The 27,186-nt window shown below is 38.9% G+C and overlaps 2 protein-coding genes across 3 annotated transcripts in view; both read right to left on the bottom strand.

Moving 5' to 3' along the window:
- Nucleotides 1-18,287, bottom strand: part of chrnb1 (cholinergic receptor, nicotinic, beta 1 (muscle)) — a 29,389-nt gene extending 11,102 nt beyond the window's left edge. The window contains exons 1-7 of one of the 2 annotated variants that reach the window (XM_060873483.1): nucleotides 18,154-18,287; nucleotides 15,973-16,106; nucleotides 11,353-11,397; nucleotides 7,740-7,849; nucleotides 3,415-3,523; nucleotides 1,622-1,766; nucleotides 1,280-1,468 (exon numbers count right to left, since the gene is read on the bottom strand). In XM_060873483.1, the coding sequence (XP_060729466.1) occupies nucleotides 1,280-1,468; nucleotides 1,622-1,766; nucleotides 3,415-3,523; nucleotides 7,740-7,849; nucleotides 11,353-11,397; nucleotides 15,973-16,106; nucleotides 18,154-18,214 (793 nt within the window). In that variant the 5' untranslated portion in view covers nucleotides 18,215-18,287. The remainder of the gene's footprint in view (nucleotides 1-1,279; nucleotides 1,469-1,621; nucleotides 1,767-3,414; nucleotides 3,524-7,739; nucleotides 7,850-11,352; nucleotides 11,398-15,972; nucleotides 16,107-18,153) is intronic. The other variant, XM_060873484.1, reaches the window with a different exon arrangement.
- Nucleotides 18,288-26,103: 7,816 nt separating this feature from the next.
- Nucleotides 26,104-27,186, bottom strand: part of fgf11a (fibroblast growth factor 11a) — a 63,057-nt gene continuing 61,974 nt past the window's right edge. The window contains exons 4-5 of the mRNA XM_060873482.1: nucleotides 27,124-27,186; nucleotides 26,104-26,492 (exon numbers count right to left, since the gene is read on the bottom strand). The exon at nucleotides 27,124-27,186 is cut by the window's right edge and continues 136 nt beyond it. Coding sequence (XP_060729465.1) covers nucleotides 26,359-26,492; nucleotides 27,124-27,186 — 197 coding nt within the window. The 3' untranslated portion in view covers nucleotides 26,104-26,358. The remainder of the gene's footprint in view (nucleotides 26,493-27,123) is intronic.

The raw sequence follows: 27,186 nt of genomic DNA, 5'->3' as shown, positions 1-27,186 counted from the left end.
TTAAATGAATGGAACATCTCACAATGGAGAGGGTATATAGGGTTAACTGTATACTGCATCTAATATAGAGTGATGCAATATACACAGTGCTTGTGACTCCATCTGCATTGGTAGTGAACAGTGGTAGAGTGAACAGTGAACAACAAGGAACCTGGTCATTGATTTCCAGCCACGCTTTTAGGTAAAAGATTTACCTAAATATCCCTGACTAATCTGATGTCTTTATATATGGGTAATTTGTTGGCACAGGCTCTTTGTAACCCTGTGTAGGAAAAGCAGTACAAAGAAAAGATGGATGGATGGATGACTGGGTAAATAATTAAATGTAGCTTACTGTTTACTACACTGATACGACTGGCCAACTGCTTTTTTGAAGTATTTAGTTTTTAAGTTAAAAATCACTACGATGATTTGATTAATTAAAGGAAATCAATAAGATCAATCTCTAGGCAGTTTATACAAGCTCCACTACATTAGATCTGTCAATGTGAGAACGGTTGTCCAATCTAAGGCTGAGGATGTCTGAGGAAGTTCATAATGAGCAGACATGACAGTAAAAATCTGATCACATATGTGAGGAAGTCTGGGAAACACCATTCGATGTCGATGTGGATGATGCTGTAAATACAACTTAAAAGAGTTTTGTTTGTTTTTATTCCAGCAAAGATCATGTTGAGTAAAAATTGGGATCTGGCTGGAACCAAAGTTAATACAGAATAATGTTGGCCTACATTATTAAGTTTCACAAGTACACTAGTGTTCCATTTTGCCGGGGGAATGAAAATCAACTAATCTATCAGTATAACAAATAGATTATGTTTTTCACTGCAAATCTGATATAAAATGAATCAGGACACTGTTGTTTTTCAGTGAGATGTTTTTACCTTTGTTGTAACCTTACACAGAATTTTAGTGGTTGAAGATAACGGCTTCAAATTGTAGCTGCCCATGAACAAGCACTTGGGGGTTTGATATCACCATTTACTGAAGATAAAGATTGTATAAAAAACTAAGCTTTTTTATTATTTTTTTTAATTTTTTTTTACTTTTCTATGGAAATATTGCTCCTAGGAGGCTAGGTAAAAACAAATACTTTTGAGTGTCTACTTTCCACATGTGACATGACAAAGAAATTCAATGCTGAAGACACAAAACATTCCTATATTCCATTTTTTGGCCTTTGGTAAAAAGAGGTAAAAGACTTTTCCAGTAGATCGTTCCAAAGAAATATTAAGCTATCATGGTAAACCTAAAGAAGATTTGAGGTGTTGGGCCTCACCAGCATCAGGTGGCAGATAGAAGTTAAAGATGGCGATGATCGTGATGAGGATGCAGGGCAGAATGATGTTGAATACGTAGTACATGGGTTTGCGCTCAATAATCAGGTAGAAGGTGATGTCTTCATACAGGTCCTCTTTCTTTACGTTCTTTCTGGAAGGCTTGTGACGGATATGCCATTCACCGCTCTCTGGAAAAGGTAAAGTTTTAAGAGTGCAGGTGTGTGTTCATGTGTGAATATTGTTTATTCATCCAATGCTCTCTAAAATAAAAAGTGCAGATCTTATTTCAGTTTTTCATCTCAGAGTCTGTCAAGGCTTGTCTGAGCTGCTTGTATTCATACCACTGAAACTGGTATCATAGATGATTTCTCGTATCTCGTTGCCTTTCTCATCGAGGGCGTACTGAAGTTCCATTTCAGAGGAGTCGTAAGTGAATGACTTAAACACCATGGTGCAGTTCTGCCAGTCAAACGGAAAGTATGTCACCTGGAAAATGAAATGAAGGATTTAAGGAGAGTCAGTGTGTTAGAATTATATATGCATGCATATTATATCAATACATTTATGTGTACATGTCATACTATGAGTTGAATCACACTTAAGTGTATCTTATACTTTATATTACCTTTCTAGTATCACACACATATAGTGAATGAAACCTACAGCAAGAACGCGACCAGAGAGCATTCGTTTTCTATGAGAGCTGGTGATTTCTGGTGACAAGAGCAACAGCAAACCTGTTGATGAACAGATGTTGGTGTGTCCAGCAACATGAGAAATTTGAGAAAAGTTTAACTTTATGCAAACCTGGAGCGAATTGGTGTAATGGTAATGAAGACACAAAGATCAAACCCTGCTTCTCCTTCATGTTGTGTGATATGATGCTTACATACACTGCCAAATTTCATACACAAACACCAAATCTCTCTTCAGAATGTTTCATTTTAGCTACAAGAAATATGATTTTGAATACTAGCTGTGCGGCACACTGATAAACAACATTACTATGGCAACCAGTAGCAGGAACGCCTACTAGTGAATTCATAACAGAGCAAATTCCGAATTACACAAGATAAAATCTCTGCATGTGTGAACGTAGCTTAATACACACATACACATCCAAAATGCAAAAGCAACATAAACATATGTATATATTTCAGAAAGTTTTCAGAAATAATATGAACATGCTAAAGGGAGAAACAGAGAAAGATAAAAGAGAGCGAATAAGCAGTAATGAGTACTTTAGTAATTTAGGAGAACCAGCTCAGATTAATGCAAAACGCAATCTTTTGAACATGGATCCTCACTCTGCCTATGGATCTCCAGTGTTACAAAAGTCTCATTTTTATATAAAAATAAAACAACAGAGATGACTAAATTACTTCACGATTAGGAAATTGAAAAAAGGTAAAATGGCCAGCACAAAGATTAATGAATAAACACACAATACACACATTAACAACATCATAATCTCCAACATAAACTGCATATATAAAGTATGATTGAATTCATAACAAATATCTCCAGTACTCAATTCAAATGCTAAATTATTCTGATGTGTTTTCAGCTCAGACCTCACTGATGTGGACTCCTGACTTTTGTTTAGACCAAATGGTAGCCAATAACATTAGATTTTCAGAGGCTTAGACAAAGTATAAAGGCTTAGGTGATCTAAAATATGATGTGGTGGCTGGTTGGTGGTATAGTGCTTTCAAACCAAATAATAAGCTCTTATAGTCAATTCTAAACTGAACCAGCAGCCAGTGAAGAGATGATAATACAGGAGTAATATGCTTCATCTCAGCTGTAGTCAGGACCTCTGCGGTGACAAAGTCCCACATACAGACAACTGCAGTAGTCCAGTGCAGATGTAATAAAAGAATGAATAAATATCTCTACATTTATAAAACGAGGAAAATGTCAGAGATAGATTTTATAGTCCCAAGGTGATTTATCATCCTAAGCTGAATAAAACTTCCTTTATCAAAGTTAAAGGCTGAGATTCGGCTGTTTAATTTAATAAGCATGGTTCCAGTGGTTGCAAATCCAGTGTGCTAGTGTTCAGAATAAAAAACACACCCTTTCACTATCCAAATGCTCTGTATATTTAATAAATCGTAAGACTTTTTCTTACCTTTACACCACACGAGCTGCGGAAAATGGCAGGAGGGGTCCATGTCACCCTGCCGTTACTGTATGCCTGAACATGAACGTGTAGAGCCACCTCAAACACACCGTCATTACTGTACACACACAAACACACACACACACACACACACACACACACACACACACACACACACAAAGGAGTAAAAAGATGATGTAAATATCTTCACATAAATACTGGCGATAAACATTTGCATGTTCTTGAACAAGTCTCTGTTTTTACATTAATTACAGTAATTCTCTTGATCTGCATTCACTATCAACACCATGGATCATTTTCCAGGAACATACAGGAACATCAGTTACAAAGTGAAAACGCTACATGATTTAGCTGAGTCAACTTTATAGAACATGCTGAGAAACACATATTGGATATTGAACCTGAGCTAATGTAGTGGACCACTGATCATCAGCCTGCGGGCTCACAGGGTCAATAATGAAGCAGCCTACGCTTTCTGCATGAAGGAGTTAACCAGATACGGTCACCTTCTTTTCTTGAAGAGTTGACATCGTGTTAACGGAAAATAACCTTGTCTTGTCAACAGACCTGCTGGTGTAGTTTATAGGATTGAGAAAAACAGTGCAGTCTTTTGCTGTCTTTCATGCAAGCTGTGATATAATAATGTAATGAGAAATTCACGGTGTCACGATTTTCTGGATATGGATATGACAAGGGGAGCACGGTGGCTTAGTGGTTAGCACGTTCGCCTCACATCTCCAGGGTTGGGGGTTCGATTCCCACCACCGCCTTGTGTGTGTGTCCCGGTCCAAAGACATGCATGGTAGGTTGATTTGCATCTCTGGAAAATTGTCCATAGTGTGTGATTTCGTGAGTGAATGAGTGTGTGTGTGCCCTGTGATGGGTTGGCACTCCGTCCAGGGTGTATCCTGCCTTGTATCAAGCCATCTTTTGTTGCAATAACTGTTTTAAGTCTTTTGGCCTTCATATGTACCAGCTTTGCAAACAGTGATGAAGTGATTTTCTTGGCAGATTTTCTCCAGGTAGTTCAGATTGGTTGGGTTACACTTGTGTGCTTTAATTTTCAAATAGTGCCAGAGATTCTCAGTAGAACTAAGATCAGGACTTTGACTGGGTCGCTGTAGGACATTTATCTTTTTGTTCCTAAGCAACTCCAATGTTGCTTTGGCCTTGTGTTTAGGATCATTGTCCTGCTGAAAGGTGAATTTCTTCTCAATCTCAAGTTTTTTAGCAGACTGAAGCAGACTGAAGACTCTTTTGTAGTATTTCCCTATATTTTGCTCCATCCATTCTTCCTTGAGGATGCCCAGTCCCTGCTGATAAGAAGTATCTCCACAGGATGCTGCCACCACCTTCTTCACTGTTGGGATGGTGTGTCTTGAAGCATAAGAAGTGTTAGGTTTGTGCCACACATAGCGTTTTGAGTTTTAGCTAAAAAGCTCTATCTTGGTCTCATTTGACCCAAAACCTTCTCCAATCATTAATATGAGGGGGTTGAATACTTACACAAACAAGATATGTACGTTTTTTATTTTTTTTTTCTATTTCTATATAAAAATATTTCCCAACAAAAACACAATGTCAGCTTCCAATAATCTGATCCAGCAATTTGAGTTTCAGTGTTTTCAAATAAAATAATGTTTATATATATATGCCATGGTAATGAAATGCAGTGCTGAACATGGAAACCTTAAAACAGTCACAAATTCCATTTTATTTTGGTCTCTTGTATATATACATATACTTGTTTGTATGTTCAAGGTAAATGGTGATATCAGAGCTCTAGAAATACTCTATGCATTGAGCTGCAATAAGCTGAACTACACTGATAAATTTACAATTTCCATTATATAAAGCAGAATATGGTCAGTTGAACATGAATTTAACCCATTTTACCAGTACGCTGGTGCTCCATTACAACTGAGGAATGGATTTAAAACACCCCTAAAGGATACTTCTATCTATCTTAAACTCTACAGGGTCACAGGGAAACCTGAGCTCAAGGTGGTAGACACCCTGGTTGGGATGCCAATCCATCACAGGGCACAAGTACTAAGAGGAGATCTTAACTCCATGTGATCCTTACACCAATACAGCATTTGTTTGACTGTATATTTGTAATCACACCCTCTAGTGTCACCCATATGAGGATGGGTTCCCCTTTGAGTCTGGTTCCTCTCAAGGTTTCTTCCTTTACCAATTTAAGTTTTTCTTAAGTTAAGTTCAATTTAAGTTTTCTTCAATCTGAGTTTTTCCTTGCCACTGCTGCCTGAGTCATCTCAGACTTGCTCATTGGGGATAAATACATACATACATACATACATACATACATACATACATACATACAGTACATACTGTGAACTATATATCTTGAATTTTTATTATATTAATTCTTTGTACTTCTCCTTATGTTTACCTTCTGCTCTATGTTTATGTTCTGTAAAGCTACTTTGAGACAATGTCCATTGTAAAAAGTGCTATACAAATAAACTTGAATTGAATTGAATTGAAAGTACACACACACACACACACACTGCTTATTTTTGCTGCATTGAAACTGTATATTGAGACTCTATATTGTTACAGCTCTAGTTTATGTAAATAGGTATATCAATGTGTTTCTCTATATAAATTGAGTTGCAATTGTGTTCTAAATTGTTTTTATATGTAAAATGATCCATATAATCATAATCAAAATGACAAAACCCTTGGCAGGATGTCTAATAACCTAGGGCTTGCAAAGTGATTGTCATTAATACCAGTTATTGTGTGGACTAACACAGTTAGCAGCTCTCGTTGACTCCACCAACAATTAAAGACTGAGGTACATTAATGTGTTTTCAACATGTTTCAATGACATATATAAAATATATATTGGACAATAAATATATTTTGTATTTTTCTACATGACTGTACAGTTCCTGTTCTGCAGTTTTTCAGTACACTGGTTTCATCCATCCTCGATCATGCCTGACTCAAACTCACTGGGGGTTTGATATTTAGCTGATCAAACATCTAGTGTGCTAGCATTAATATTCAGGGCTTACTGTGATGGACAATTATTGCTATACACATCAATAACTATTATTAATTGCTATAATTGCATGTGGAGAATGTTTTTAAACTTTATTTATCTTGTTATGTATGATATACAGTATAACAATACAAGGTTAACCAGGGCCTGTACATTATATCAGCTTCAATATTTTATGAACGTTAAGAGAAGAACGATGCCAAGCAAGACTTGTTTCAACCTTAATTTGGAGTTAGATGATAGGTAGCTTTACAAATATTTGTTGGATTTTTTACCTAAATGTACAACTATTTAGGCAATAAGGTTTGTCTACAGCTGTGGCCAAAAGATTTGAGACAACAAAAGTAAAAACCCAAAAATTCTTACAAACTCCAAGCACTGATTATGCAAGAATGGACTGCCATCAGTCAGGAGGTGGCCCAGAAGTTGATTGACTGCATGCCAGGCGAATTGCAAATGAAGGGTCAACACTGTAAATATTGACTTTTTGCATAAACAATGTAATTGTCAATATTACCTTTGACACTTACGAATTTGTGCTGATACTAAAGTATACAATAGTAACATCTGACAAAATGATCTAGAAACACTGAAGCAGCAGACGTTGTGAAAATTAATATTTGTGTCATTCTCAAAACCTTTGGCCGTGGCTATAATTAAATGTGTGTAAATAATAATCTCATCTTTGTTTGACTGTGAATACACTTCATATTAAGAGTTTTACAGAACAGTTTGTTGGTATGTTTTTCAGTATAAAATTCAACAATGATCAACATTTTGAAAAGGCTTATAAATAGGGATAGGAAATCTCTTGTAACATTTCATGAATATATTAATCTAGAAAATGGCATTATTGGTTCTTACAGTGGAAAACAAATTGATTTAAAGAGTTTAAAAATAACAAATAACTGTATATGATGTAATGTACAAAGGGGTGGAGCTTAAAGTCTTTACTTGTTACTTGTTAACTTTCAGATAAGATGGAAGTTGTGATTTGAAGAAAAAAAAAACAAAAAAAAAACAATATATATATATATATATATATATATATATATATATATATATATATATATATATATATATATAGTCACATTTTAATTCCTTTAATTTAAGAGTAAACGTGTTATAGACATATTTTAGATAAAAATCTTGAAAAAATGGCCAGTACTGTGTTACCTTAATGAAAACTCTACAAACTATCAGACATGTATAAGTGTGTGGTGACTTTGTACAGCTGAATTTCTAATTTCTTGTCAATATCATGGTAACAAACACTTACTTGTTAATAAGAACGATGTCCGGGAGCCACATTCTTGCTGAGGGAATTCGCAGTACATCAATACCATTATGCTCTTTGGCATTCCAGACCAAACGGTGATCGTTCCACTCCTGTCAATAAAATCAGACCTAAATGTTATCCAACAGTTTTATTCTTTTTCTCTGTATTTTTTTGGACCAGTCTGGAACAGAAAAGGTGAAGGCACACAAGGATACAGTGCATCTGGAAAGTATTCACAGTACTTCAATTTTTCCACATTTTGTTACGTTACAGCCTTAATCAGAAATGGATTAAATTCATTATTTTCCTCAAACAATACCCCGTAATAACAACATGAAAGGATTTTGTTTGAAATATTTGCAAATTTAATAAAAAGCGAATAAAAAGCCACATCCTGCATCCTGTTCCACTGATCATCCTGGAGAAGTTTCTATATCTTGATTTGTGTCCACCTCTGGTAAAGTCAGTTGATTGGACATGATTTGGAAAGGCACACACGTGTCACCTGGCCAATAACATCCCTACAGTGAAGCATGGTGGTGGCGACATCATGCTGTCATTACAGAGCCCCCCCCCTAGGAGTGGATTCCAGACACTCCAACGCAGAACTGGAGGGTGGCGGAGCGGAGGCGGAACAGGGGGTGGGAAGGCGGGCCAGGTCCACGTGGCGGAGCAGGAGGCCAGGGCGGAGCCGGCAGAGCAGGAGGCCAGGGCGGAGCCGGCAGAGCAGGAGGCCAGGGCGGAGCCGGCAGAGCAGGAGGCCAGGGCGGAGCCGGCAGAGCAGGAGGCCAGGGCGGAGCCGGCAGAGCAGGAGGCCAGGGCGGAGCCGGCAGAGCAGGAGGCCAGGGCGGAGCCAGAAACCAGGGTGGCGCCGCAGGCAGGGTCAGCGACCAGAGCAGGACCGGAGACCAGGGTGGCGCCGCAGGCAGAGTCAGCGACCAGAGCAGGACCGGAGGCCAGGGTGGCGCCGCAGGCAGAGTCAGCGACCAGAGCAGGACCGGAGGCCAGGGTGGCGCCGCAGGCAGAGTCAGCGACCAGAGCAGGACCGGAGGCCAGGGTGGCGCCGCAGGCAGAGTCAGCGACCAGAGCAGGACCGGAGACCAGGGTGGCGCTGCAGGTCGGGCCAGAGACCATAACGGCGTTGGCGGCCAGGGTGGTACTGGAGGCGCTTTGAACCTGTAAAGACGGACAGGAAAGGGAGAGACTGACAGAGACAGGGAGACAAAGCTGGGGACCGCTGGTTCCGTCGACCCGGTCGGTTCGGCTGGTTCTGTCGACCTGGTAGGCCCGGCTGGTTCTGTTGACCCGGTCGGTTCCGTTGACCCGGTCGGTCCGGCTGGCTCGGTTGACCCGGTCGGTCCCATCGACCCGGTCGGTTCGGCTGGTTCTGTCGACCTGGTCGGCCCGGTTGGATCCGGTGTTTCAGCGGGTTCGGCAGGTTCGGGCGCTTCGGCAGGTTCGGGCGCTTCGGCAGGTTCGGGCGCTTCGGCAGGTTCGGGCGCTTCAGCAGGTTCGGGCGCTTCGGCGGGTTCGGGCGCTTCGGCGGGTTCGGGCGCTTCGGCAGGTTCGGGAACCTCAACAGGTTCATGTGCTTCAGCAGGCTCGGGCGTTTCAGCAGGTTCGGGCGTTTCAGCAGGTCCATGCGCTTCGGCAGGTTCATGCGCTTCGGCAGGTTCATGCGCTTCGGCAGGTTCTGGCGCTTCGGCAGGTTCTGGCGCTTCGGCGGGTTCGGGCGCTTCGGCGGGTTCGGGCGCTTCGGCGGGTTCGGGCGTTTCAACAGGTTTGGGCGCTTCAGCAGGTTCATGCGCTTCAGCGGGTTCAAGTGCTTCAGCAGGTTCGGGCGTTTCAGCAGGTTCAGGAACCTCAACAGGTTCATGTGCTTCAGCAGGCTCGGGCGTTTCAGCAGGCTCGGGCGTTTTGGCAGGTTCAGGCGCTTCGGCAGGTTCAGGCGCTTCGGCAGGTTCAGGCGCTTCGGCAGGTTCAGGCGCTTCGGGTGCCTTCGGTGCTCCAGCCGGTGCCGTAGGGATGCCGGCCGCCCGAACCGACGTCATCGGGGTGTCCGCCAGCTTGGCGATCAGCCGGTTCCCCCGGGCCTTGCCCGAGCTTTCCGGTCTGGCACCCATGTGGACGGGTTCGGTCACTGGTGTGCACAGGTCTGGGTCGGACCGAGGTACTGTAGGGGCCTCGGGCGTCCGTGGCTGGCCTGGCTCCGCAGCCCACGGACCCCGATGCCTACTGCCCCCCCCAAAAAAATATTTAGGGCCGGTGTCCGACTCTGTCCTGTGCACGGTTAAGGAGGACCCACCCAGGAGCAACGCTACGTTGGCCAGGTCCGAGAAAGGCCCCACCTCTCGGCCCAATGGCACTAGGTAGCGCAGCCCGTCCTTCAAACCATGCCTGAACAGGTCCTTGAGGGCCCTCTCCCCAAAATCCACCTGATTGGATAAGTCCAGGAATACCTCCGTATATTCCTCAATAGGGGAATCTCCCTGACACAAACAAAACAAAATTTCTGCTGGATCCATGTGGTTGGTCGTTCTGTTACGATGCAGGACAAGGGATGTTTTTCAGTGGCAGGAACTGGGAGACTGGTCAGGCTTGAGGGAAAGATGAATACAACAATGTACAGAGATATCCTTGATGAAAACCTGCTCCAGAGTGCTCTGGATCTTAGACTGGGGTGAAGGTTCATCTTTCAAGAGCCAAGATACAGTAACAAAGGAAAGGCTAGATGAAAACTCTGTGAATGTCCTTGAGTGGCCCAGCCACAGTCCAGACATGAACTCCATTGCTCATCTCTGGAGAGATCTGAAATTGGCTGTGCACCAACGCTCCCCATTCAACCTGTTGGAGCTTAAGAGGTCCTGCAAAGAAGAATGGGAGAAACTGCCCCAGTATCGCTGAGTCAAGCTTGTAGCATCAGACTCAAAAAGACTTTAGGTTGTAATTGCTGCCAGAGGACTTCAACAGAGTATTGAGCAAAGGCTGTGAATACTTACATGAGTTTTTTCATTTTTTATTTTTATTAAATTTACAAAGATTTCAAACAAACTTCTTTCACGTTGTCATTATGGAGTGTTGTTTGTAGAATTTTGAGGAACATAATATATTGAATCGATATAAGGCTGTAACATAACAAAATTTGGAAAAAGTGAAGCACTGTGAATACTTTCCGAATGCTTTGTAAAACATGCAGGAAAAAAAACGGAGCACCACGGAAATGAGAAATCAAACCAGTTCATCATTTCATCACGTTATTTCAAATTTTTCTACCTCCACCATTAATTATACTGGGTGCAATTTCTGTGTGCAGTTGTCTGTGAATAATATCGGGGACATTTGAATAATAATGGTTGGTTTCTTTGCATAATTTGTTCTTTATTGTTTCTAGTGTTCAGAGCTTGTGCATAATGGATGCTTGTGTGTTGTGTTGGCATTTGAGCTCAGTAATCTGCTGTGCTCCTGAGGCTGGCATTTCACAAAATGTACAAATAAGTCTTTCCAAAACTGAAATGATGAGCTGGTTAAATATTAGGTTGTTTTTTGTTCAGTCTGCTGCCATTTCCCTCTGTTGCTAAAAAGCATCTCACAGCTCAGCAGTAACAGCACTCACCAGGTTCAGGATGATGTTCGTGGTCATCTCTTCATTTTTCATGTTCTGTGGTGGTTAAAATGGATTACATGAGAAAAAAACTGCTAATTCGTGGCAAATTGCATGAATACTGCACACATTTTAAAGGTTGCACTGGAATTAAGGTTGCACAATGAATCATTTAGGATTAGGATCTTTGTCTTTGTCACTTTATTAAATTATACTATAGTGAGCTTGTACTTGCTTATACTGGAACAATTGACCAATTATTATATTTATAAGTGATCGAAGAACTACTCTTCATTCATTTATAGTTACTGTATATATAATGTTCTGAAACATCTGTGGAACAACATTTATGACTTATGTAATATACGAAATATTCTACTCGCAGTGCCAAAACACCAAACACACACAAAAAAGAAAAAACGAAACAAAAAACAACAATAACAAAAAAAAAACGCTGCTTGTCATATTACCAAGAAACTATACGTTTTCTGTGACCTTTCTCTGTGGTTTTCTTAGTTTTAAATCTATCTATCTATCTATCTATCTATCTATCTATCTATCTATCTATCTATCTATCTATCTATCTATCTATCTATCTATCTATCTATCTATCTATCTATCTGCAGAACATCCTCATCACTGATCTACTACTATGTACGTACCTGACCATTTGATATCAAATACGTATGTATATGGAAGATTGGATATTTAGCCTCTGTTCACATAAGACCAATCATTTTGTACAACAGGTGGGTATGTAGCTGTGATTAGCATGAAACATGCTCTGAGGAATGGGAACAGCTCATTCTGCCCCCGTGCTCCCGTGTGATCCGGTGGGATTGTTTGAACAGCTAGGGCATGGCAGGACACATGCAGGAGCTGCTATTTAAAACCGGCAAAGGAATGTTTGAGAGACAGCTGGCTTGACCCCCAGCACAGGACACACAAGTGTGGGGGTTGGGGAAACTGAAGATTAAAGATGTACAACTTATCGCACAAATACACAACCCACCATTTTATTTAGTAAGTAAGAGTAAGAGATAATAAAAGCCACTGGTCATAACAGGAATATGAGATTACCTGCTCCAGTAATACATAAGGGCCAGATAAATAATGTCATCTCTGGTATATGATACATGATTAAATGGATCATTTTACATGAACAATTTAGACCACAATAGATAAACACAATGATATACCTATTTATATACACTAGAGGTGTAACAATATACAGAATTCTTATGGTGCCGCAGATACAGTACAGTTTGCTTGAAAGTGTGATGTAAATGTGTGTTTACATGTGAAAGTACTACAGGATACTATAAAAGTACAATAACAGAAATTAAACATCAGCTCTTGGGTGAGGTATTTACTACTATACAGGAATGAAGGAAAAACATATGTTCTGCCTTTGTTCCCAATCCGACTTCATTTGTGGTGTAAAAACTAAAAACGTCAAGGTTGTGTGTCTGAAGCTATGTAGTTGTTTAACTCCTGCATCATATCTGGAGCAAGTCACATCTCAATCAGCTGCTGATTTTTTTCAAACATGATTTATTCAGGATAAATGCAAAACTATTGTTTTCAGAAGAGGGAGTGTGGGCTTCATGTATTATAATCAATATTTTATGACAACTGACCTACTGTATTTTGCAGGCTGTTCAATACAGGGTTAAAGAAATGAGATGAATTTGTGGGAATCTACTGATTTTGTCACTGATCTGTTTCATATATTACATATTATTATTAAAACAGAAATGATAACAGAAATTCTATTATTTCTTATAAATGATGTCATTATTATAACAGAAATTATTTTCTATATATTTTCCCCTTTCCTATCTGTATACATATACTTTATTCTAGCCTGTTGTAGTGTGAATGATTGTGTATGTGACCAATAAAACTTAAATTTGAATTGTTTAATTCACAGAAAAATCACACCAAAAGCCCCAAACTGAATATGATGTGCTGCAGCTCAGTACACAGTACATGTGGATATATAGTAACATTAGTTAGAATCGAATATATGAATTCTATTTGATTTGTTATATTTGACAAATGCTGTTTGAAGATTGATATATAAATTGCGAAATACCTTTTTTTTTCTTGTTTTTTACCATACAGCGCATGGGCACCTGTCGTTAATGGTGGATTATTAAATGCTACCAGATCTGTTTATTACAGAAAGAGGAAGAGAAATAGAAAGAGTGAGACAGGCTGAGACATGTTTGTGTCTCTCTCGCTGTGTATGCATTTGAATGGGTGTGTATGTGTGCGATATCTGAGACTGGCTATTAAAATCCATGGACGGGAAGTAGAGGCTACTGTGACCTGGCTAACACAGTGGGTGCCAATAGTTTGTGTGACGAATCACACAACACAAACACACACATACATAGAGATGCACACTGACAACGACAGCTGGGCTGAACTCAGTTACAGACACAGCGGCTCAAAAAAAAAATCTGAATGGATAAGAATGTTGAGCTTACACACTTCATCTCAAACACAGTGTCTCCTTTCAGAGATGTAACTGAAGTAGACTTTACAACTAGTTTACAAAGCTCTATGCAAGAGCGCAAGGCAGTAGCCCGCGGTAGCTCAGCGGTTAAGTTGGTTGACTACAGATGACTACAATCTTGAGTTCAGGCAAAAAAACAATGGATCTTGTTTCCTCAGCCCTACACATGTAAATGCTTCAACTAAGAGCAATTTTGTTATTTTCAAAGAAGGTTGTTCAAGTGAGTTCAAATCCCATCATTGCAAAGCTGCCACTGCTGTGCCCTTGAGCCAGGGCCTTAACCCTCGACTGCTCAGACGTAAAAATGAGATGTATTAGGATGTGTGAGCTGCTCTTAGGGGGAGAAGGAAGGGGCAGGGTGACTTAGCGGGTAGCCCTGTGTGTGGAGTCTGTATGTTCTCCCAGGCTTCAGGGGTGTGTGTGTGTGTGTGTGTGTGAGAGAGAGAGAGAGAGAGAGAGAGAGAGAGAGAGAGAGAGAGAGAGAGAGACTGTGTGATTGTGCCCAACAACAGACTGGCACCCCATCCAGAGTGACCCAGGCACCTCTGTGTAGGATAAACAGTTCAGAAAAAGGATGACGTTCAATGGATGAAGGTTTCTGCCAAATGCAGTAAATGTAAAAATGTAAAAATAAAATAGTGGTGTGTAATGCTGAGGCTTTCTACTAGCCAAATGAGGATCTGTCAGCAAATACACAGTCCAGATATCCTGCAGTATTATGATATTCATGAAATGGAACTTTAATATCCTTGTAATATTTACACTCAGGAGGACACAGTGTGTCGCTCACAGTGGGCTTGAGGTAAAAAAAAAAAGCTTTCAGAGGCAATAAAAATAAAAAGGTCTGGTTATTGCCAGGTTTTTTACTATATACAGACACTTTTTTTTAGGAGAAGTAGTTTAGAAGTTGAAAAGAGAAACTAAACTAAAGTTGAAACTAAATTGAAAAGAGCTTAAATGTTTCACAAATGCCTGAGAATAATTGATCATTTCACAACTCACCATCACAACTCTCTCGCATTGACAAACCACTAGCATGAGCACACAGGGCAGTCCCCCCCACCCCCACCCCCCACCCCCAATTGTTACCCTGTATATAAGTCGTAAGTGCCCTTACCTACATATAAAGTACAGATTCCATAGTAATAACATTCACAGCATTTGGCACACACCCTTAGCCAGAACAACTTACATTTTATACAACTGAAGCAGTTCAGGGATAAGAGCCTTGCTCAGGAGACCAGCAGTGGCAACTTTATGGACATGGGCAGTAGTCCTTTTACCACTAAGCTACCACATTCCTTCCTAAAAAGTTTGGAGTAATTATTTTACAAATTAATTTCATACATATCTACAATTGACATAACAGCAAAAACATTGTATAGCTATGTTATGCAGTATGCTGAAAGTATGCTGAGTATGCTGAAAGTAAACACCATCTTCTTTAGCTACTGTAGACAAACAATGCTATCAATGCTAGTTAGCTTATTCAAATACTGTTTCTGTAGTTGCTAGGGTTGTTAACTAACTAGCTCTAGCTGTGTAGTGGGCTATGTAGCAAAGATCATTCTTATACGTCAGCAAGAGCATAACTACAAGCTGTAGCGACATGTAGATTTTTTTAAAGAACAAAAAAATGAGGTATTATTTTCTTTCCAAAAAAAAAACTATTTATGTTTGTTCAAAAGTAAAATGTACAGTACATATACAGTATATCTCTCAGCGGTGCAAAAGACTGGCACAAGGGTATAGTCTAATCTTTTCCAAATCTGACCACCATTGCTTGGCTATGCAAGGGAACTGAAGATGTGGTGTGGCTTTTGGTTGGGATTGGTTTTCACTAATCATATGATTTACCTGGAATGGATGTGGAAACAGTGACAAAGTGCAGCGCAGCATAACAACAGGTTTATAACTCTAATGCATGCACAATACAATGTCACTTCGGATTTAAAAACATCATTGATTGATGATGAAGAAACTTCTGTCAGACTCAAATAACATCTTTAGCATTATCGGGAAAAGATTAAGACTAGGGCTAGATAAACTCATCCCTTGATCAACCAGATAAACATTTTAGACAGTGTGTATGAAACATGGGATCGTACCAGACTGACGAAGGATGCCAGGGTCATGCCAATCCTCACAACCACTTTGCTCTCTGTTGTTTTTGCCGGGCGCACTTTCGTATTGTAATTAGAGAAAAGCTTCTTTAATAGCTGATTCTCTGCATCTGAGCTCTCTGTGGGGGTAAGTGCACAAGAATAACAAAATAAATATATTCTTTTTTCTCAACAACATTTTATTCTAAAAAGACACAGTAAGACAAATAGACCCCAAATGTAAAAAGCAATAACCAATAATACACAGATCCATCTGAATGAGACGAGTAGGAAAAGCCTGTGGCCTTCATTAAAATCTTACACTCTCTACGATGCACAATTTTTGATGGAGCTTGTTTTTTTGCTCCATAAAGATGATGAGCCTGATGTTTTTATGCATTAGTCCTGTTTCCCTGTTTTTGAAGGTTAGGAGCATTTATAAGCGGCAGCTTCACCGCTGCCACATCCATCAAACCTCACAGAGCCGCAGCCCTCCAGGATCCACTCTGACAAGAACAAATGACAACATCACCACGCACCGCAACGCCATTAGCAGCCGCCAAGACGGCCTGGCGCTCAATACTGGCACGTGACAAATACTTTCGATGGCTTCTTTTTTTTTGGATGTAGGCTTCTTTTAACTTGCAGGTGAACGGACTAAATTGGAAATTTAGGTTAAAATAAATTTTGAGTACTGAGGCCTGAAGCTGTCGCACACCATGTTTATCTGTGTATAATGTGAGCAAGTAGAAGAAGAAGAAGAAGAAGAAGAAGAAGAAGAAGAAGAAGAAGAAGAAGAAGAAGAAGAAGAAGAGAAGAAGAAGAAGGAGAAGAAAAGAAGAAGAAGAAGAAAATATTTTTCTTCTGAACCAAAACTTTATAAAATAGCAGCATCAAACCAGCCTCAAACTAATAATGAGTATCGTTTTGAAGATCCAACAATCTGGAGGAACTATCGAGCAAATGCATGAAGACAAACCCAAAGCATAAAACCTAAAATATAACATAATGTGAACATGAGGAAATGTAGAACTTTAACTTCCAGTCATTAAGTCAACTGTAAATGTAAAGATCTAAATGAATTCATAACTGATTATAGTAGTTAGCTCACTAAGTTAGTATACATATGTACATACACCAAAGACTACAATCACACACACACACACACACACACACACACACTTGCACACACACACACACACACACACACACACACACACACACACACACACAGAGAGTCACACACTCAATTGCTGTTTTTAAACACTACATTTCAATACCTCATTTAACTGCTGATACTCCATAAGTCTGTATATGATTACAGTGTACTTTATAATACAGTATGGACACACTGGGCAGCTCTATTTTGTGTACTTTGTGTATTTTTTTCTCTTGTAGTGTTTTGTATTGTCTGTGTGCACTGTCCTTGTCTCACACAGTTGCTCTAGGTTGCACTTTATGTCCTTAGCTCTATTTTTTAGTTTTTTGCACGTTTTATGTAGCTGTACTGCGTCAGCTATATATGGATGAAACGACAATAAAAGATTCATGACTTAAAGTCCTGCTAACCACTAAGCCATCCTGCACCCCAGGGGTGCCCTTACTTTTCCATTTTTATATTCCTTTACTCATTCTCACTAACTACTTATCCTGTCCAGAGTTGCAATATTTGACATAGTTCTATTTAGAAATTTCAATGCCTTTGGTTAAATTAGCTCTAAACCAAAAGTAGGAGTTTTATAGCCAGAGAGTTATATAAGCAGTTTGGGAAGAAGACAGAATAGAAGAATCTATTCATCTGAAATGTCATTTCTGTACAATAAAATAAGCTCAGCATTGGTTTTCTGAATGTGATTCATTTTAGTGCTGTGTTACGGTCTAGAACAGACTCAAACTATAGTTAACACTGACACGCTTGTTCGGAAAGAAAGAAAAAATATTGCTTGAATCAGCATCAACAGCTTTAATGTTTTTGATTAAAGTTTTATTTTTACTTTTGTAACTTTTGTCGACAGAGGAGTTTAAGACATAACAAAAGGCTCAAACTTTAGTGGGTGCTGGCAGATGTAAATCCATATTTACACATATCTCTCTCACACACACACACACACACACACACACAGCACATGGCGTCTTGCCTCTTAGCCATATATTAGTACAGTTTTTGAGCTTTTGATGTCCTCTTACCTCCAATTAAGCTCAGACTGAACAGGCAACAGGTCAGCAGGAGCCATTCCTGGGCCTTCATCCTCACTCGCACGTCTAATCCTCAGTAATAAGGATATACACAGTGTGTAGGATGTGGAATGTCTGTTTCCTTTTCTGGATTGAGCTCAGCCATTGCGCTCGCGCACTGAAGCGCTCGGGTTACAGCTGCACAGTTTACACACCCCGCTACATCTCAACAAAAACAACACACACACACGAACAAACTTTTAGTATATCTACACTTCACTTGTGTACACATTTTAAAGGTTTACCATATTGTAGGAAGAAACGGTTTAAACTAGGACTTCAGTTTGTCTCAACTTGGAACCCTTAAACAGACCTACAACAAAGGGTGTGTTTATAAAAGCATTACATATGTGATTATATGAATAATATGTGATTCAATTCAATTCAAGTTTATTTGATTAGCGCTTTTTACAATTGGCATTGTCTCAAAGCAGCTTTACAGAACATAAACATAGAACAAAAGGTTATTATAAAGATTAATATAAAGATTAATATAATACAAAATTCAAGATTAATATTAGACATATTTAAATGTGTTTGTATTTATCCCCAATGAGCAAGTCTGAGGTGACTCAGGTGACTGTGGGGAGGAAAAACTCCCTTGAATGGTGAAGGAAGGAAACCTTGAGAGGAACCAGACTCAAAGGGGAACCTCATCCTCCTATGGGTGACACTGGAGGGTGTGATTATAAATATACAGTCTGAAAAATGTTGTATTGATGTAAAAGACCACATGGAGTTCACATCTCCTCTTTAGTATCACAGAGTCTAACTGGAGCTGGTAGATCTTTAGATGCCTCAGGATCCTCACAGAGTCGCCCTCATCTCAGTGGAGGTCCAAAATCTTCATCGCACGGAAGATGATCGGAGCTGGTACAATTTCTGGATGCCTCGGAATGGGTAGAAAGAGAGAAGCAGTGGAGAGGGATTAATGTAGCTGCTGTTCATAATAATGTGATCACATGCAAAATATATACTCTGTTTGGCCAAACGCATGTGGATACACAAACGTCTTGTAATAAGAATCTCTACACTCTGGGAAGGCTTGCACTAGATTTGAATGATGCTTGTGGGGATTTGTGTTCATTCAGCTTCAAGAGCATTAGTGAAGTCAGATAATGATGCTGGGTGAGGAGAACTGGACATAGCGTGCTTTACAATTCATCATAAAGGTGTTCAATGGTGTTGATGTCAGTGCTCTGTGCAAAACATTCGAGTTCTTCTTAACACACCATGTCTTCATTGAGCTCGCTTTGTACACATGGGCATTGGAACCGGTTTGGGACTCTTAGTCCAGTGAAGTCCACTGGCCAGTAATTCTGGCCATACAATTAGACTAAATTATGATAATACATTCCTGTTGAAGTCACAGTTAGATATTGAGGTCACGGTTAGAATGAAACATGAGTGAGAGGGCAGGAGAGTCCTGTGGATGAATCGCTGGCATCATATCTAGGGATCTGTTACTGTTGCTGAAGGCATTTACTGTAAATCAGCATAACGGTAGACTTAATAAGAGTACTCACTGAAATGTGCTGCTGATTTCTTCTTATAGGCAAACAAAGCTGTTTATAAATCTAAATGATCTTTATACATGTATTAGATTACAAATATTCTTCATCTGTATGTTTTCTGATTTGATTTTGTTACAGTTGATCTTGATTTTGTTCTACGCTCTTTATCATATATCAGCGACGGAGGAGTCGGTACATAACATGTACATATGCACACATCCAACTTTACTGTGCTGTTCATTTATTCTAATTAAAGTCTGAATTTTATCTTTTGAAGGCTCAAACACAGATAACAAACCATAACCAGTTGAGCCAGAGCCATTTCTTTTCAGACTACACACGTGAATGGAATATAAAGACATCATGAATAATATCGGTGTGACCTCAACAACACAGAAAAGAACAAATAAACCACCTGGAAGCCATTTATACAATCATACAAATATATTACTTTTATTCAATAATATCCAATAATATGTCTCCCTCAGACTTAGTTATTATATAAATAGATACAGATTCTATTGCAAATGCAGGGTTGAGGATGAATGAGGAAGGTATAATGAACGGGGTCACGCTGACTTATTAAATAGGGATCTCTCTTTTTTTTTTTTAAATGTGTCCAGTAAATGTCGGTTCATGCATGCTTTTAGAGTATGGTTACTTCCATGATTCTTCTTTCATGTCATTTTGCTTCGGTATCAAAGTCTTCCAGCATGTGTCCTTGAAATCTCTTGTAACAGTCCATGGTTATGTTTTTGGTGCCATGTTGTTTGGCTTTTTTTTCTTGTTTTGGTGAAACCAATCCTCCACACGATTCCACTTGGATTGTCCCTTTCTTTTATAAAAAATAGCGTCATTGGAAGACTGTTGAACTGTCTCGGTTTGGAAGACAAGAAACAAACAAACAAAAAAAACAATATGGTTCATTTTTTAAAATCCTTTTCGGAAGACTTCTTTACAGTAATCTATCCAATTGGAGTAGGTCACACACATGGCTATAAGGTGTGAGTGTGTGTGTGTTTTGATAAAGAGAGTAATAACCAAAAAAAGCAGTCCATATTGCTGCAGGAGTTCCAGGAACCTAAAGGTCATGAGCTCGGTCTCCTTTTGAAACGTTTGGGCTGCTGTTTAATTCAAGTCCTGGTTAATTCGTTCTCGACTGTAGGTTTTAGACTACAATCCCATTTCACACTTTCCCAGACAGGAATGAATCACAGACTGCAATATTAGTCATGATGCAGAGGTGTATGCTTACATAAACATGTCAGTAATAATCCAGTCCTAATCAGACCTCCATCAAATAAGCAAATAAAGGAAAAAAAGTGCTTATCAGTGACATGGCACATGGAGATCCAAACAAGGCCATTACACTCTAATGGCTTTAGAACAAATAATATTTCAATCTCATATGAAATGCAGTACGTTCTTCTGATATTAAATCATGAATTATTTAATGTGGTGATTACAAAAGAATTCATTGAACAACACAAAAGGCACAAAAGCACGTAGACTTTCACCGACGTAAAAAAAAAAAAAAAAACCCCGATTTGGGATATTCCCAACTCTACATGCACGTCATTCGCTCCTCCTGTTCCTGGTTCAACAGTGTTACATGGCCTGTAGTTGCATATTGGAACCTGATTGGCTCATATATTTTATGACAGAACACTCATCTTCAAAACTAACTCAGAAAAATCAATATATACTTTGACCAGTTTGTTCACTCGAACGAATTCATCCAAAAGGGAAAAATCCTAAACTCCAGAATGTATAATGATTAAAGTGACTTTAAATTTCCATTAAAGCAACACTGTAGACACAATATACTGTACTGTGACAGATATTCAGGTTAAAAAAAATCACCTTAAATCTGCAAACAATGAAGACACTTAGGTTTGTATTCCTCTATATCCGCAAAACTGCAGCTCAACATAAAGGGGGAGGCGAGGAAAGTTTCCACAAGGGGAAAACAGGACAGTGTAAAAATTACTGGAGCGCCTGAGAGGAGAGCCACAGCTCAGAGGGAATCACCGTTTAGTTGGACCTTGTGAGGAGGGCTGGGTTTCCTTTCTTTCTTTCTTTTTTTTTTTTTGTCTTTTCTGCTGCATTGCAGATGCAGGGATTGGGCTACACCTCAAACCCCCACACGCACACACACACGCACACACAATTACAATAAGCACTTCTCCAACAAGCATCACTCAGACTGGGCACGCTGCTTCTCAATACACTTCATTTAATCTGTCTATCCAAGATACAGCACCTAGGTTTGTCTTTTGTACTTCTACATGCCTCATTTATCTCTCTCTTTATGTTTCCTTTCTCACATACACTCACACAGACACACACACACACACACAATACATAACAGGCAGTAACTGCATTATAGACACCCTTGTAAGACACGTATTTCTTAATGATGCAGAAACAGAAGAAAGACATTAGAGGGAAGACACAGAACACACACACACACACACACACACACACACACACACACACGTTAATAATTATTTGATGTCAAAGAGTTATGATTCAATATGTTTGATTCGGAAATATGCAGAATTCTGCTAAAGCAGAGGAGAGTTTAGATATCGAAAAGAAGTCAACACACATCACAACCTTATCAATAAATGAGGATTTTTGATAAGTGTCACTGCAAAGTATATTCAGGAATTAATACTAACTTAAGCTAAATGGAAAAAAAACCCAAAACACACTTTTCAACATGGAATCAAACACTGAAAAATGCAAACAAAAGTAATAAATACTGTATATACCAATAAGTAGATGCTGTGTAAGACTACACCGCTGCCTGTATTGCCTAAACGATCTCATTCTGCATTTTATATAGATTTCCTATACACAGCTCTGTATGTGATCAGTGTTCCTGAAGCTGAAGCAGTGCAAATAGCAAGAAGTATATCACTCCTTTTATTCAGCAGGTTATTGCAGATGGCACAGCATCGCTTTATCATAATCATCTTTAAAATGATCTGGAAGCCGAACGGATCGTTTTTTATTTTTGTCACCAGAAGAGTTTGGAGGAAGAGATTAACATTGGAGTGTCGGGTGTCACATTCTGTGCAATTTTAGATCAATCTACAGCTTTAGATTCAAATCAGCACACTGTTGTTGATGATGCTGAAGTCGAGGATCGGCTGAAACAAATTTCGAGTTATTCTGTGTCAGAAATGTTTTTGAGTCAATATCGTGTTAAGTTAAACACCACAGTGCAGGGATGATACAGCAATTTTGTACAACTGGAGCTGGTTTTAAATTTACTGCATACAAACTATAACTTATATTCAAACTTATATTCAAATTATATTATAACTGTTAACGTTAAACAACAAAATGGCACGAATTAAAGCCATGAGATTTTGCACGTATGTCAATAATGCATACTTAATTTTTGCATTTTATTGATACTTTCCCCAAATTTTGAACCAGAATTCAACTCAAGCATAGTGCTCAGGGTCTGAAGGTTAAGAGTTTTGCTTAAGGTTTAGTTCACTTCAGCTTCACTGGCAGTCCTGCGATTTGACTGCAGCCGGGAATCTTGACGTCTTTTCACATTTCCTTAGTTGTATTTGTTTTGTTTCCTAACTTTTAAACTATTTAAAGTATGCAAATACAAATTATGCCAATAAACCCACAAATCTTATTAATGAACTTTGTCTCCATCTACAGTACAAATAATGATCTCTCTGATTATTTTACCTTAAATACCTAGTTTCCATCTAGCATCTGGATCTGTGTACTATAATTTGAGCTTGAAATTAACTTGGGTATGCCAACTTTAGTTTTAAATTGAATAGCAAGGTTGGTGTGAATAATATTACACTAATATAATCCATCTTACAACAGACTCCAGGTCACATACGACATAATTCCCACTCACCTATTTACTGATATTTCTATTGCAAGATTTGTTTCCTTTTTTGACTTTGTTCCAGTTTTTCAAGCGATTTCTAGTTTCTACATTCTGACGATGAACGTACCTGTAATAAATGTTAATAAGGTTTTATTGACAGGATAATGCTTCCAACTGCACCCACTTCCAACTCAGACTGTAACACATTTCAATTCACCACTAACTCTGATGTCAGTTCCACATAACTATTTAGACCTGACTAAATGAAGTGTTTAACAGTAACCAGTCATAAAAACAAAATGAAGAACCTCACACCTCATCTCCATCATGCCAACCCCAGCTACCTCCTTATAACCAAGACTTCAGATGTATCATTCTAAAGAAAGCTGAGAAACGTAGCATATACAAAGCATGCAGACATGTACTGTACTTAAAGTGATCTCCTGAACAAAAGCGGCTTTCAAACTGGCTTTCGATTGAACCAGTTTGTCTGAAACTTCCTCCAGATTAAAGCCTCTGAAGAACAGGAGCTCTTTGTTTACTATAAAGTCGTCCAAACCGTTTTGAAATTCTGCCACAGCGTTGGTGTTTGTAGCATAATTAGCATAAATGAATCTTAGCTACATACACAGCCTAAAAACATCTGTAAATCTCCTCTGTAATTGGCCGTGGCCTGGAAATCAGCGATGGTCTTAAAACAGTGTGATTTGTAAAAGTGTATGCAAATAATGAGCTCTGCCTTGGGCACATGAGACAATGTGGCAAGAGGGAGTACGAGAGACTAAAAGAACAATTTAGCGGTGTAATTGAAGTCATTAATTAGACCAGGCCACTAGGTCTTAATCAGGCTTAACCTCTAAGGCATCTTCCTTTTTACCTTCAGCTTTCAAAACATCCAGAAATTATTGTTTCTTTTATTTATATCAATCTTTTATTCATTATTAGGAAAATGCTTTTTTGTTGTTGTTATGCTTGTTAACAAAGTGAATATGTGAGAAACTGTAGCTACTGAACACGTCAGTTCAGTTGGACTTGATTATATTTGTATAGCGCTTTTAACAATCGCCTCGAAGCAGCTTTACAGAAACATAAATGATGACTATATATAGATGACAGTGTACTTTATGGATGAAACTAGCCCTTCAGATTCAGTTTTGTACTGTAATGTTGTACTGTAAAGAAATTCACGGTTACAAATGTTCGAATCCGTTCTTTAAATGTTATTTGATTTCAACGTTTAAGAGTTTTCCAGTGCAATAAATAAATGCCCCTGATTCCTAACACCGATGCAGCTATCTGTTAGCTTTCTATCAGCTTTCCACCGTTCCTCCCTACTGCAGTTAGAGAAGATTATTGCATTGATCTAAAAAGCAAAACTGCTATACTCTCTTCACCTCTATAGTCTACACGTAACCTCACTGTGATCACTGTGTCTTCATGCTGCACCCGGATGCGTCTCCAAGATCGAAAAGAAGTTCACTCTTAATTAGGAAAGACGTTCGTGAGCATGGGGAGTGGATCACGTTTACGGAGTAAAAAGCCTTTCTAGGCAACATATACAAAAGTACAGTATTATTAGAGAAAAAGAGAAAAGCCACTAATATCCAACACCAAAGATGTTACTTAGAAAAATCTGAATGAAATGAATGAGATTTGTGATTTTGCATGATATTAGAAGACGAAAGACGGTTAATGCATCTTGTTCTGTTTTTCTTGGTTTTCCAATAATTGTCTTTGGTCAAATGTGGTCAACATGATGATTATAAGGCTATGGATTTGAAGAAAGCGCTGAATTGATTGTTTAGTAAATGAAACAGCTTTAAACAGCTTTTGAAATAGACAAGAAAAGACAAGATGAAATGGATCAGGAAAAAAAAGGAGAGCAGCAGGAATATTACTCCCTGGGCATCTGGAGAAAATCCAATCAAAGCAAAAAAGAAATAATAAAAAAAAGGATAATGTACCTCTGTTTCCACAGTTACGAGTCAACACTTACACATCCGCACACTTTCATCAGTTTTGAAGCTATTATATACGGGCAGAGAAAGCTTTTTAACTCCTTGGGGTGTATATCTTTATAGCATTATGATACATGAAGGAGAGAATGTATTACTCATATGTGTGCTCTTTTTTCTATCAAATTTCCTTCTTTTGTTGTTTGTGTGTGTGTGAGCCTCACACAAGCATGCGAGTGTCTTAATGGTACCCTGGAGTACATGCTGGGTTTTTCCTGTGCTGTGGAGTGGAAAATTGACTCTATGTCACAAACTAATCAAACAGCAGAGGAGGCAAGGAGGAGATTACACTCAGCTTAGAGATACAGGAGGATGACTGCACAGGATCGACTGTGCAGCACAACAACATCAACAGATGCTTCCAAAACAATACAATTTTCAAAAAGAAGAATTTTGAAAGTCTTCCAGTGTCATAAGATGGTGCTTGAAACCGACGCTGGTCAGACAAAAGGCAAAATAAAAAAAAAAAGAAAAGAATAAGGGGTTAAATAAGGGGTTGAATGGTGTCACAGCTCATTTCTCTCTTAAAACATACATCCCGAATAACTCAGGGTTCTTATTGCTCAAAAAAATTCCCAGGTTCAAATAGGAAGGCGGTAACAGGAGAAGAAGAGTCCATCAGGCAGGGTTCATTGAGCTCCTGCATCATGGGTAATGGCATCAGTAATAGGACTGCATTGACTATTTTTTTTTCATGCCCATGCCATTTCGCTTGGTAAAGTGGCATAGGCTCTAGTTTTATCTCCTCCAGTCGCTAGGAGGCGCTAGTTTTAGGAGGCAATGGGTCATTCTTGTCATCATTGTTAACAGGAGAGTCTGAAGTTTTGGCTGTTTTCCGTGGTGGGCTCTGCTCGATGTCATGCAATGAAGGCTCCCTGTACATGGCCACTACAGACACACAGAGAGATATAGTTAGAATTTGTATAACTAATCTGTAATAATCTGTAAATTGTCACATATTGTTTTTAAGACAGATGTATTGTCCAATAAATAATGACTAAAATGTGTGTTTGTGTGTGTGTGTTCATGCGATTCCTATTAAATACATTTCTAAAATAAATTAATAAATGTTTCAATTCCAATTGAAATATTTATTTTAGTTAAAACAAACAAAGAACAAACAAACAAAAACTATTTCAAATAACAAACAAATAAATGCTTCATTTGCACTACTATTTTAAATAACAAACAAACAAACAAGCAAATAAATAAATAAATAAATAAACAAATGCTTCAATTCCGATTGAAATACTATTTTAGTTAAACAAACAAACAAACAAACAAACAAACACATGCTTCAAAAATATATAAAAAAAATAAGATAAATCAATAATTAAATAAGCATGGACACAAAGCCCTTTTGTGTAACGATCATCATTTTTAAGCTTAGAGTTTATTGTAAAATAATCACAGTTACCATACAGTGCTATAAAGTAAAACCACAAGATATCAGAGGATCTGAGGCCAAGACCACTTAACAAAAATTCAATCCTTAATAAAATCAGATGTTCTAACACACCTTCAATGAGTTTCGGCAGGAAGTGGGCAGCTCCTTTTGTCTTTTTGACACGGTTGCCCTTCA

This window comes from Tachysurus vachellii, chromosome 7 (genome assembly GCF_030014155.1).
Source record: "Tachysurus vachellii isolate PV-2020 chromosome 7, HZAU_Pvac_v1, whole genome shotgun sequence".
Taxonomy (NCBI): Eukaryota; Metazoa; Chordata; class Actinopteri; order Siluriformes; family Bagridae; genus Tachysurus; species Tachysurus vachellii.
The sequence above is the reverse complement of the archived record's forward strand: the minus strand, read 5'-3'. Positions and strand labels throughout refer to the sequence as shown.